Here is a 12,942-nt window from a genome sequence, read left to right as displayed (position 1 = left end):
ATAAATGCATAGTTGTCAGTTCACTGGCATGTCATTATGCTTCATTTTGGGTTCTTGAAGCATCGGAATGAGACTTGTTGTTCTGAAATGTCATCTGAATTTCCATGTTGTATTTCTGTCTGATTCACCAAAGAGGAATCCCCATGACATTTATGAAGCGTTTATTTTCCGCGTAAAAAGCTGCCCTTTGCCCACTCTTTCCTTTCTCATTTGTGTTCGTCCGTAGGACGGGACAAGAATCTACGGCCGCTGTGGTGGTTTCTGTGGGAAGTGCATTCCCCAGGCTCACAACGGCCTACTCCTTCAAGTCCAATGAGGGCCATGCAGAGACCAAACCCTTAATCCATTCTGAAGACCAGCCCAGAAACATGCAATAATAGTGATTTGTCAACCTCATCTGTGAGTGTGATGGAGTAGTATTTAACAGTAATCATCCGACAGTAACTTCCCCAGTTCACAAATGGCAGCTAAAGTACTGTGGTACTGTGCAGTACTGCAAGGCTACTGGCAGGTCCTTCTTCCAAACTGCTGACTCTGAAGAAGAGCCAGCTATATCTGCATGCCAACAGTATTGCATTGGCTATCAATCACATCTGCGGTTTGGAACCCAAAATGCTTTTTTTGTCTGACACTGTAACACATTTATTTCAGCATCGTACAAAGGGATACAAAACACTGGGAAATGACACAAACAGTCAAAAAACCTAATACTTCAAGAAAGAAATTCTCACCTCTAAAAAAACACTTTTTCTCACGTTTATCCTGTGAAGTGAAGCATATTCTCAGTACCTGGAACTAATCTTGTTATATTCTACCTTCCAGAGTTTATATTTGTTTGTTTTTTACAGCTACACTGTTAGCATTTAGGTACTACTACTACTGCAATCAATGAGACGGTATACAATTTAATATATTGTATACATTTAATTATCATTGTAAGCCGCTGGTGACAAAGAAGTGCTACAGTCGGACATTAAAGTCAAATTAGCATGTGAGGGATGGATGTATTATTCTTTTACAGTGTCAGAGAAGTAATACAAAAACACTCTTTTTTTAAACTACTAAATGAGCTACACTGGAGATCAACTTGGCCTCACATGAGTTAAAAGGAATAGTTTGACATTTTGGCATTTACTCATTTCTACTTTTTGGTCAAGTGTCAGACTAGAAGATGGATAGCGATCACACGTTGACAGTAGATGTAAAGCAATCACAAGCAGCTGGTTAGCTTAGCTTAGCACAAAGACTGGAAACAGCTAGCTGCTCTGTCTCACAAAATCTGGGTACTAGCAGCTCTAATGCTAATTAATTAACAAGTTCTATCTGATTTGTTCAGTCCACACAAAAAAGTGCCAAGTAATGTGCCAAGTAACTTCCTGGAGTCTTGACATCACTAATGAGGTTGCTAGGGAAACAACGACTGCTCTTTTAGTCGAATATCTTGGACTCCTGTCTTCATGCTAACTTCACATGTATTGTACCGACATGGGAGTGATCAATCTTCTCATTTTACTCTCAGCAACAAAGTGAACATGTGTATATCCCAAAATGTCTAAATATTCTAACTAAACTATTCCTGGAGGTTCAAAACATTAAAAAATGGAGTAAGCTAGCAACCACTACTGATATGACCTGCCTTATATCAGAGGTTAAATTTTAGGAGAAAGTGAGGAGCCTTTAGAATAACTATGTGATTTTTTGTTTTCATTGTTGTGTTTTTCTAAAGTAGTCTGCTGTCATATAGTTGTCAGGTATTTCACAAAACTACAACTGCAGACACAGTCCTCTATGGACTGTCAAATAGAGACAGAATAAACACTAGTGCTGTGAGGAAATCGCTGAAATCTTTCAATATTTCCTTAAGTTTTCTGTGGCTTTTTTTTTTAAATCAAAAGGATTCTGTTATTTTTTATTTTTGTGTGTGTGTGTGTGTTTCTTTAATTACACCGTGACACAGTATCAGGTGTGATGTCTCAGCCCACACCCTTCATTGGGCCTACTGTAGGTACCTGCAACCCCTACCTCTCACAAACATCCATACTCTACCGAGATATGTGTTGTAATATATTTATGTTTGACCGTATTTATTCTGTAATGACTGCAGATATGTGCTATGTTTTAAGGTACAATGGCTACTACCGCCTGAGTAGCCAATGTCTGATGTTTTTTTGTCTGCTTTGCTAAAAAAAAAAAGGTATTAGCCTACTACTATGTGTAGTGTATAACCACTAACCTTAAATGAGGATATTTTGAATGGTGCTTTGGAACTACTGGAATTACCTCTGATCTAGAGAAGGAAAACACTGGCTTTTGCCTCTTTAGCAGATCGCATAGGATTCGCCTATAATGCATGTAACGGTCCTCTTGTTAATGTAGCTGAAAATCGAGCCACAAGTTTGCCAGATATATCAGATATATCCGATAAACCACTGCATGAGGAAATCTGCCCATGAGTAGTACTTAACTCATCATGAATTACTTTCACCATGACCGTCACCACAACTGTGTTCAAGCAACCTAACAAGCTGGTACTTTGATGTTGAGCTTTAACCAAAGTTAGAAAATAGATGCAGATTTTTCTCGCCTCAGACAATGCAGCTTCTTTTGATTTAAAGAATGGCTGAAAAATAGATAATAAATAATAAAAAAGTCAATGAGCAGCTAGAAAACCTTTGGCCGTCATTCATTTTATGATGGGCAATTGTTCTATGAGGTCTGTATCAGAAATTTAAAGAATACTTGATGCACTGTGTGCCATACATTTTGTAGAAATGTAATCCTATTATTTTTTGTAATAACCGTTAAGATTTGTAACTTATGATATATGTGTATTTTTAATATTCATACTTGAATTGTAAACAGTGTGCTAAATATTGAATGGGCATTGGTACGGAATAGAGAAACAGTGTGCTTGTTTGCCATGCTTTATCCAAAGATGTGTTTTTAAGAATCATATGTACCTACAGTATGTATGTAGCCTGTACAAAAGAAATGAATGATTGATTCTGGTGCTATGCTTACTAATCGTGCCTATACTATGTCTTGCTACTATACTAACGCTGTTAAAAAGGAGTAATAATAAAAAATGCTTTACAGCCGACTCATATGTTTTTTTAGCCATGCTAGTGTCGATTTTGATCTGTCAGTGGGTTCAACACCGAAATACCTCAGAAACTGTAAAATATTCTATTCTAGACTCTATTAACATGCATGGTCCCCAGAGGACAGGGCTGGCCCAAGCCTTTTGGGGGGCCTAAGCCAGGTGATTGCACCACCGTGGAATCACCTGTGCTTGATGATTATTGACACAAATGTCACACTATAATGTTACATTATAAATGGTATTACTACAGTGCAAATGGGAGAGGAGGGTCAGAGGGTCCTCCCCCAGAAAACTCAGAATTTGGTAGATGTGATTTCCTGGATTCTGGTGCATTTTGGGGATGGCCAGCTGGAGAATGGCAATCCCTAAATTTGTTCAGATGTATAGCCTGCATCCTGATTTGCAGGGCCTGCACTAGCGAACAGATATAGCACTGGGTTTAGCTGCCCTATATTTGGGATTCAAAGCCCATAATTGATTACATACATTCAGGGCTCCACACAGATATAACATAAGCTGAGTTTCATTAAGTAGCAGCCCTTTTATCACATCTATTATATATCGGGCCGCCCCTGCCACAAGATTAATCATATCGACTTTTGCTGATCCCTCGACTTTTACTCTTGTGCCACCATAAGGTTGATATCTTTGCATGCCAGCTCTCATCACTTTGTTTAAGTACACCTTTAAAGAACCATTGGCAGTACTGTAGATGTTCAGTCATAAATACCTCTACTCCCTCATTTACTTAATACAGAATCTCTGAGTGAAGAAATACTGTTTATCTCAAAAGTTTTAACTCAATATAACATGTCATGTACTTCACTGAAAAGCCTGTTCGAGTCAAGTTGGTTAATAAAGAAGGGCATCAGTTCGGCACTGGCTGGGTGCTTGTGCTCGCCAGGTTGCGGCTCCATGTGGATTCACTTAGTGGTACAGGTTGTGTTTCCACAACATGAGTTCAGCTCCACTTAAGAGACACATAAACATAGCAAATGCCTTGGAATCCATCTCTCACCGAGTGCACGTATCTTTGTGTTCTGGATCAGCTGAAGCTGTCAATTGTCCCGATGACTCATCGAGTTGTTATGTCAAATCAAGGGGAAAGTACCATTTTCGAGGAATTATGTCACCAAAGTGACTCTGTAGTAAATGTGCAGGTACTTCAGCAAAAATCCAACTGTTTATGTTTTTAGCCACTTTTTCCAGGGCTCGTTGCACTGAGATAGCTTTGTACATTAAATGAAAACAGATACTTTGGTCCTTCAAGAACTGCTTTGATTTCTTGCCAGAAGTCTGCCTTGGTTCCTAAAATCTAATCTAAGGATTTGGAAGAGTCCTGAAGCACGACAACAACTTCCCCCAAAAGCAGCTTTCCAGTGAAACCAAGCTGTGCTTACGTCCTTTCAGACTCTCCAGGCTATGGACAAAAAAGCTGGCCCATTTGCTGTCAGCATTCACCAGGAATCTTTAACGACTGAGCTGAAAAACACAAAACTGCACAGAGAATCCTCATAAAAGACACTTAATGATTGATGTTTACCATGAAGCGCATGCTTTGTGGTAACGGCACAGACATTCCAGTCCAATCTGCAGCTGCGATCTGCACTAAAGAGCACCTCTCCACAAACCACGATTCACCTGGTTTGCACTGATTCACTGAAGCAACGCACCCACTCTTTCAGACAAATCATGTTTGTACTGTAATTTGTGAAATGCTTGAGTTTAATGTGTTTTTTTTTCTTACCAAAATTTGACTTAACTGTATCGCAGAAGATTTACTGTTGTTACAATGCAATATAATATCTGACATTAAAATAAGTATGGTACAGAGGTATACATTATTTAACTACTGCAGCAGAATGACAATTAAAATACAGATGAATAACACTAACTGGTTAACACTTCACGAAGTTACATGAAAGTGATGTTCCTGGTGATTAATGTTCAAAAAGGTATCCAACTACCAATGAAACATGTATTTTGTTAAACTGAGTGAACAGTGACCCCTATTGTGTCAAATAAGTTTTTACATTTCCTGCCCAACACATGGATGGGTGTGTGTTAGTAATCCATGTAATATGTTATGTTGTTATATGTTAGTGTGAAAAGTTGCATCATTAACATATTTAGTCTTTTTTAATTATTCATGTTGGTCAAATGTTTCAGTTGATCTAAATCAAATAATGTATTTATGTATTTGATTTTTGGGATACATTGTCAGTTAGATCATATAAATAACACAATTGATTGTTTCATTTGTAAGTTTTATTAGTGTTTCATAGGATTATGATCTGTTGAAAGGGGTCCATCCTGACCACATTCTGTGTGTGTGTGTGTGTGTGTGTGTGTGTGTGTGTGTGTGTGTGTGTGTGTGTGTGTGTGTGTGTGTGTTTGTGTGTGCGTGTGTTTGTGTGTGTGTGTGTGTGTGTGTGTGTGTGTGTGTGTGTGTGTGTGTGTGTTTGTGTGTGCGTGTGTTTGTGTGTGTGTTTGTGTGTGTGATGTTTTTATCTAATTATTATTTTAGATGCCCTGCCTGGAACTTGGGGATCATCAGCTAATCAATCGATAAATCTTTCCCCTCATCAGCCGACACTGTTCAGCCAGGCACACAGGTTTGATTTCCTGGTTACGACGCTGCTATAATCATGCTGCATTGTCTCTGTCCTGGTAAACGCTTCAGCCTTCTGTCCCTGACTATGAGTCGGCCTCTGCATTTCCTGTTTTTTTGTCTGCCTGTCCCCGTGCCCGCCGCTCTCCTGCATCAGCTACACAGGAGTTTCCCTGCCATCATTCCTGTGGGTTAGTCAACATCAGTGTTGACTCCCATGTCTTCTGCAGAAGAAAAAATCTGTTTTGTTTTTTTTATTTTTATGAATTTGAGCCCCTGCCCACGAACACGTGCCTGCATGCCAGTGCGAGGAAAAAAAAGTTGGCTTAAAGTCCAAACCCCGACATGAATGAACTAACAAACAAGTTTGGAGCTAAAGCGATTCCATCAAAGTCAATTCAAATTTCCCTTAACATCTGATATCATATATCAGTTAATTAAACATGTTTGCATGTCCTTATTACTTAACATTGTGTCATGTATTTATTTATTTCTATTGACTTTTTTTTTTTACTGATAAAGTCAAATAATATGGCGGCACCCAAGAAAGTTGATGGTACATTCCCTTCAGGTGAGTGTTAGAAACTCAACAGCAACAACTCAGGCTTAGGCTGACAGTTAGCCTGCCCTGAACCAGTTTAGTTTCCCAGCTAGTTGCCATAGTAGCTGAGCTTGAACTATGTTGAATTTACTTTATGGAACCAAATCAACTGAAAATGAATCTGTCTATTCGGACTTTCGGAGCCTGACTTATTTGGTAAACTCGCTTTATGGAACGGCCCAAGGGGATACTGCAAACAAGTTCGCATCAGCAGGGACTTACAGTTACTGTTACAATGCAGGAGGAGATCTAGTTCTGCAGTAAATTATATTTTACATTTGAAATGCTCATATGTGTATGTGTAGGTACATTGTGATCTCAGCTGTAACTGAATAAACTTACATTGTTCCATTTTTACTTTTTAAATAACATCGTACAGATACAGCCGTCTGGCTAAGAAATGGCAAGATACATTTCCAATTTCAGGTTGAATTATTTCATTTAATTAAGTTGGTTATTTCCATCCTGAAGTTAAAATGTTTAGGATTAGCACTCTCCAGCGGTTGTTTTCTCCATGCACAGAACACTACTGCAATGAATAGTGACGACTGAAAGAAAAATAGCAGCCAACCCTTTCCTCTGTTAACTATTGTATTTGCCATATTTCACTCTTATAGCTTTACTGAGGAAAATGTGTGTATTATTGTGTGTTATTAAACTGTGGTAGTAAAGCACAGGTGTTAAAAATAACATTAACGATAGCTCCATTTGAGCCCAAACATTGTGCAGCATGCTAAATACCAGGACCCAGACAACAACGCGGGTAAAAAAAAAATTACCAATTATTTTAAATCTGTCCTTTTCTTAATGTGTAGTGTCACAATGCCTTCTGTGAAAAAAAAAGAGTGAATTTACCTCGTAAATAATAACAGTGATTTTCATGAGGAAGGCTAATGCTTTTTGAGTTTCTATTTTTGAAAATGGCGAGACATAATCACAGTCTTCTTGTTGAAATGCCTTTAAAGAATGTATCTTTACAATTTATCTTAACTACTTAATCTGGTGTTCAACTCAACGCTGTAGAATGTACTGTGGCACTGAACTGATTTTTCTGTAATGCATTATTTTTTCCTACCAGTAGATGGCGGCAAAGCATCGCACTACCACTGCCATGGCTGCCTTACTTCCATGGTATTTTACAGTATAGTGGCTCGTGCATCATCAACTGTGACCGAAGACGAACAACATTTAATTATCGTGTTTAAGTTTTTTTTTATTATTATTATTTATAATTATTTAGTTATTATTTTTAAATATATATATTTTATTCTGTTCACCATGTGTCACATTACTGCCTTTGTGGTAATTGTGAGGTCCTACTGTATGTCAGTGAATATTGCAAGGTGTTCATTGGTCTGCATATATACAGTATATAGGTAGTATATATATGTAATATTTGTTGGAAAAAATGTAATATTTGTTGGAAAAATCTTCTGGCCCCAGTTTTTGATATGTTCTATATTCCAAGCTCTTTATTTTCCCTACAAAGCTGTACGCCTGTACAAACAGCAGTGAGCAGAATCAACTATTTCCTAGTTCAACTGTTCTCAGGTTGTTTAGATGAACTAAAATCCCTGTTTACCTCACACATACACGCAGCCTCACTCGCTTACCAACACGCATCCATCCAACCTATAGCGGAACATTTGGCCTTGAACGGTATCAATTTCATCTTTTGATGCAACATGTCTGCTTCAAGATCCTTGGAAACCACACACGATTACACAGTTATCTCCCCTGCCAAATGGGCTATCAGTAGTTTGGGGGTAGCAGCCGTTGGCACTTTGCCTCATGAACATAACTGTGCAGTCAGCCTGGCTGCCAGCGCTTTTGAAGGAAATCGTGTCAGCTTTGACTTTAACTGGCGGAGACTGAATGAGGTCATTTTTAGGTATTGTATTACTTGTGTAGTGTCCATTTTGTAACAGCTGCATGGGATGCGTGGCTGACTGCAGCCTTGGTCCAAAGCTGACCACCTATTCACCACACATGGCTGGGCGGTATACTGTCAGAGACAGACATGGTCCAACTGGAGGAGGTATGAAGGGGATGGGTGGTGGGGGGTGGTGGTGTTGGATCCCTGGGGTCCGCGTGTATGTGCCAATACCCCATATGCACATGTGGTGTGGTAGAATATGGACTTGTGTTGTTTGATCCATGAATGCGAGACTCTGGCGTGAATCACACATTAAGCCTCGCAGTGAACAGAAGACACTCACTGAAGAATGTTCGTATCTGCTCAGGCATCTTTTGTTACGACACCATGTGCAGGATTGCACAGGAGGCACGCTATCTTATATTTTGTAGCCATTATTGAGGTTAAAATACTCTTTGTTTCACAAACAAAGCTGTAGTTGTGAAAGTGAACCAAAAAAAAGTCCATAAAAGCCTGCTGACAGTCATTTAGGAAATACATGCATTATGACCAGTGGCAGTTGTTTTGTTACAGAAAAGACTTTCCCATTGTAAAACTTTATGCTGTTAAGAGGCCTGGAAAACGTTGCCCTATGTCAGTGTAGTTAGGGCAAATGAGGCAAAGGCCAGACACAATGTGGCAAGTCTGTTGTGTGTGAAAGTAGCAGGCAAGACACCGGATAACAAGAGGGAGGGAGGGCTAATTATTTATTTTAACAGCTTAACCCTCCAATCAAATGAGCTTTCTGCATATTTTTAACACACTGTTGTGGATCACGTCACCGAGGAATATTAACCCTCTGAACAGAATGTCGCCTTTGTTCGCCTGCATTTCACACTAACGAGAGGCCTGTGAGGTATACAGTACAATCCATTTAATCACACGTGCCCTGTCATGTGATGACACAGGCAATTGAGCGTACGTAACAGAAATCCTCCACAAAATCCTACGGCTTCAGCATTTTGGAGTGTGTGACTAAGAAGTGACACGCTGCATCCAATTAAAAGTTTGCAGAGCTTGTGTAAAAGACGTGAGCAGTCATGAGGGATTTCTTGTCAAGGTCCTGGATGTATATTTCTTTGTCTGAGAATAATTTTTTGGCAAACAAAAATAATACATATTCTTCATGAATAGCCCATATGACGTATCAACCTATGAATACATGGAATAACAGTACTGTGTGTATTTCTCTATCACTATTACCTCTTTCAAATCGTCATGTCCAGGAAAGAGTTACAATGTCAATCTATTTCTACAAATTAGGGTTTGAAGAAAAAAAAGTTGTTGATGGAAATTTGAAAGATTTTGCAATTCTTATTGTTAGTACATGTTTGTGAGCCAATCAATGAGAAACAAGCCAACGTCAACAAAACTCAAGGATTAAACCTGCCACATGTAATGAATTGAGGTGGATTCTTTGGTTGTTGACATTACTGTCTGAATGAAAGATCTTTTCCTCCTGGAATTTGTGTTGGAAACAGTGAACTAAAAAGGAGTGCACTGTTGTCCTCAGCAACAATAAAATAAGCAAATGTATACAATTTTACATTAAGAGTGATCAGCCTGGTCCAACAGACCATTTGGAAGTGATTTATGTCTCATTTTGCACTGATCCATAACCCTGAATTTGACGGGGTTAACTCCCATCAATCACTTCTCTGCTTTAAGAAGCCACTTTTTCACTGCGCTTGACTAAATAATAGGTTCTAGTTTCTTGTACCCAAGAGACATGTAGACTAACCCTCCTCTGTCAAAGGGAGATACGATCTCTGGGACAAGAGAAAAATGGGAAATTCCTACACCCTTCAACACTCAATGAAAATAACTTCTGTTGTGATTATCAATCATTCTTTCTCTTTATGGGGGTGTGATCATATTTAACCCACAAGAGAGGCCACTATTGTCCAGCTATTATTCATCCTTCAAAAGGCCCTCAAAACCCCAACAATGCCCCCCCCCCCCCAACCAAAAAAAAAAACATCTCCACCCCTCTGTCTACCTGCCCTAATTAATAAGTGCTGCTGTCTTGTGTTGAGCAGCTTCCTGTCTGGGCTGTATGTGTGTGTGTGTGTGTGTGTGTGTGTGTGTGTGTGTGTGTGTGTGTGTGTGTGTGTGTGTGTGTGTGTGTGTGTGTTAATTGTGTGTGTGCTTCAAACATGCTCAAATATGCAAGTCTATTAGTGTGCCACTCCATCCGGTCTGTCTCGTGGTAGTGCTACTCAAACACAGACAAAACCACTTCAATAGGCCTGCACAATAGCCAATGAGAAGCTTTTATCACACTATAGTCCCTTACAAAGCTCTCCAGCCGTTGGTATCTGAAGATGTTCTAATTTTATAACAGATTATACTTATAATAGAAAGTTCTTATTTTCAAGTACATCTTTATCCACTCCGTGCCTGCAGAGCATTGAGATGTGAGGGGAGGAACGGATTCTGAACTTTACTGAAGGATGAACGGAGAAGCCCCTTTACTCTTTATATTAAATATGAAGACAGATTTTTATTTTTCATTATCTGCGTTTGACACATCTTCATGTTTTTACATGATGAAGCAGTAATGAATTAAACTGTGCGTGAATCTGCTCTAGTGGCGAGCGTTACAGTAGCATGCCCGCCTAACTTACAGTAGCAACACAGTGTTACTAGGCCAATAACACAACACTAGGTTAGAAGTTTGTTCGATTTTTGTTTATAGACGATAAATCCATTTAATCCAGCCAATCTCCATTACTCAAGAGAGCGTTAACATTTCCTCATCCCCAAAATGACTTCTCTTGTAAAAGTAAAACATTAACATTTTTATTATAATAGGCCTATTTAAAAGAGTTATAAAGCAATCAACCTCTCTGTTGCTTGTCCAAGTGTATTTATTTAGTAAGCATCATCATAGCATGATGAACTAAGGCCTGTGGTTAACACAAACTTGAGTGATTTTAACTTTAAAATATGCCCATATATAACCTCTCGTGAATTTTTAAGCATTTACGTGTCTTATAAAACGCAAATGGCTAAATAATGAGGCTACAAAATGTAGTGGTACTCGTGTATGCCGCGCTCATGCGGCAGTGGTGTTATTCATTTATAGCATAACAATAACCAATTAACAATTAAAGTGGTGTTTATTTATTAAGATTATCTTGAAGTATCATAAACATTTGTTAGTTACAGATCTGCAATACACCAAAGTCCAATAGAAAAATCCCATTTGGCATTTAGTCGAGGGAACCAGTGTGATGCAAATTTCCAAGACTGGCCTACAAACATACTGTACATCATCCCTGAAGCACAGCATCATTTCGCTGACAAAGTGGGCAGTTGTCAATGTGAAGCCTTGCTAGAATGTTGTATGTGAATGGCTGTTGTGTGAGGACTGCATGGTGTTAATGTTCTTCAGTTAGTGGGATAGATCAACAGAAGCAGAACAAAGTAACCTCAAATTCAAGCTTCATGCTTCTTCTTTTGTTCTCATTTTGAACATGCACATTCAATGTTGAATGAAATATAATGTGTCCTGTAAGAAATATTCATGAGCTTTTTGCATGATGGCAGAAGACTTGTTCACACTCCATATGGTAGCACTGCTCAACAACGTAGCCACACCACCCAGCTGCTTGGGACACATTTATTGGCACCAGTGGCCACTTTGACCAGACTGTCTGTCAGTTGCCATAAGGACAAGATTTGACTCAGATGAATTGGCTCAGAAGACTTGTTAGACACATGATTAGATGTATTCTAATTAAATGCTTTGTACCAACCCTTGCATGCTTAATTTGTAATGTGTGTGTGTGTGTGTGTGTGTGTGTGTGTGTGTGTGTGTGTGTGTGTGTGTGTGTATGTGTGTGATAGAGAAACTAGACTATGTAATGTCTACTCGAGCAGAGAATGAAATCACCCTCCCTCTGTGTGTGTTGTTATTGAGGCTTCTCCTTGCTGTGCTATAGCTGGCCCATCCTGCATTGCTCTCATATCCAACCCAACAGCATCATTGTGGAAGTGTAGCCCCCCCCTTCGGTGTTTCCCCTCAGGTAAACACTGTTAGCTCTGTCAGCACTTTTGCCATAGTTTGCAATGTTAGTGCTGTTAGCGCCATTAGCTACGAGGCACCACTTCAGGCATTACCATGTTGAGAGACGTTGAGAGGCGATAGAAAGGCTCCCAATCTCGTATCTTGCACCTTTAAATGTGGCTTGTTATAAATGGCTCACACTTTGTACCTATTATTGCTGCATTTAGGACTAAATACAAAAGATATGCTACTTATTTAGAGTAGTTGATTTGCCTCGATCCACTTTAATTTGTGTATTTACCTTTTTTCCGAGTAAGTCACTCAACTCGTTTATCTCCATGGCAGCAATAAAAAACATGAAAACACGCACATGTTTTCCAAAGTTCTTATCTCTCATGGCGATAAAGTACTTTTCAAGGCGATTTTGCAGTATAAAGACAAGAAACCAAGGCCACACAGAGAGGCCATTGGAGTGTTGTGTTGATGCGCTGCTAGATAGGCATGGCATAGCCAAAGCAAAAGCTTGTGTTGTTAGTCCTCCGTCGCACCTTGACACTTCTCTCATCTTCAGCTATTGTTGCACAGCCCGTCACTGACATGCGTTATCCCTGCATGGATCCTCACTCACAATAAGGCTTAAGGGATCCTTTTCTCTGAGAGGACATAGGCCCGTAGACCAAGACAAAGGCTTCAAACTATC

The 12,942-nt window shown here is 39.3% G+C and overlaps 1 protein-coding gene across 1 annotated transcript in view; it reads left to right on the top strand.

The window, feature by feature from the left end:
* The window catches only part of LOC311017910 (A disintegrin and metalloproteinase with thrombospondin motifs 20), a 77,924-nt gene extending 74,831 nt beyond the window's left edge, over nt 1–3,093 (top strand). Inside the window, exon 39 of the mRNA XM_084016560.1 lies at nt 227–3,093. Coding sequence (XP_083872686.1) covers nt 227–316 — 90 coding nt within the window. The 3' untranslated portion in view covers nt 317–3,093. The remainder of the gene's footprint in view (nt 1–226) is intronic.
* Nucleotides 3,094–12,942: the final 9,849 nt, after the last annotated feature.

Source organism: Eutrigla gurnardus, assembly GCF_963514095.1.
Source record: "Eutrigla gurnardus genome assembly, chromosome: 9".
NCBI classification, from domain to species: Eukaryota; Metazoa; Chordata; class Actinopteri; order Perciformes; family Triglidae; genus Eutrigla; species Eutrigla gurnardus.
This window is presented reverse-complemented; position numbering and strand designations above follow the sequence as displayed.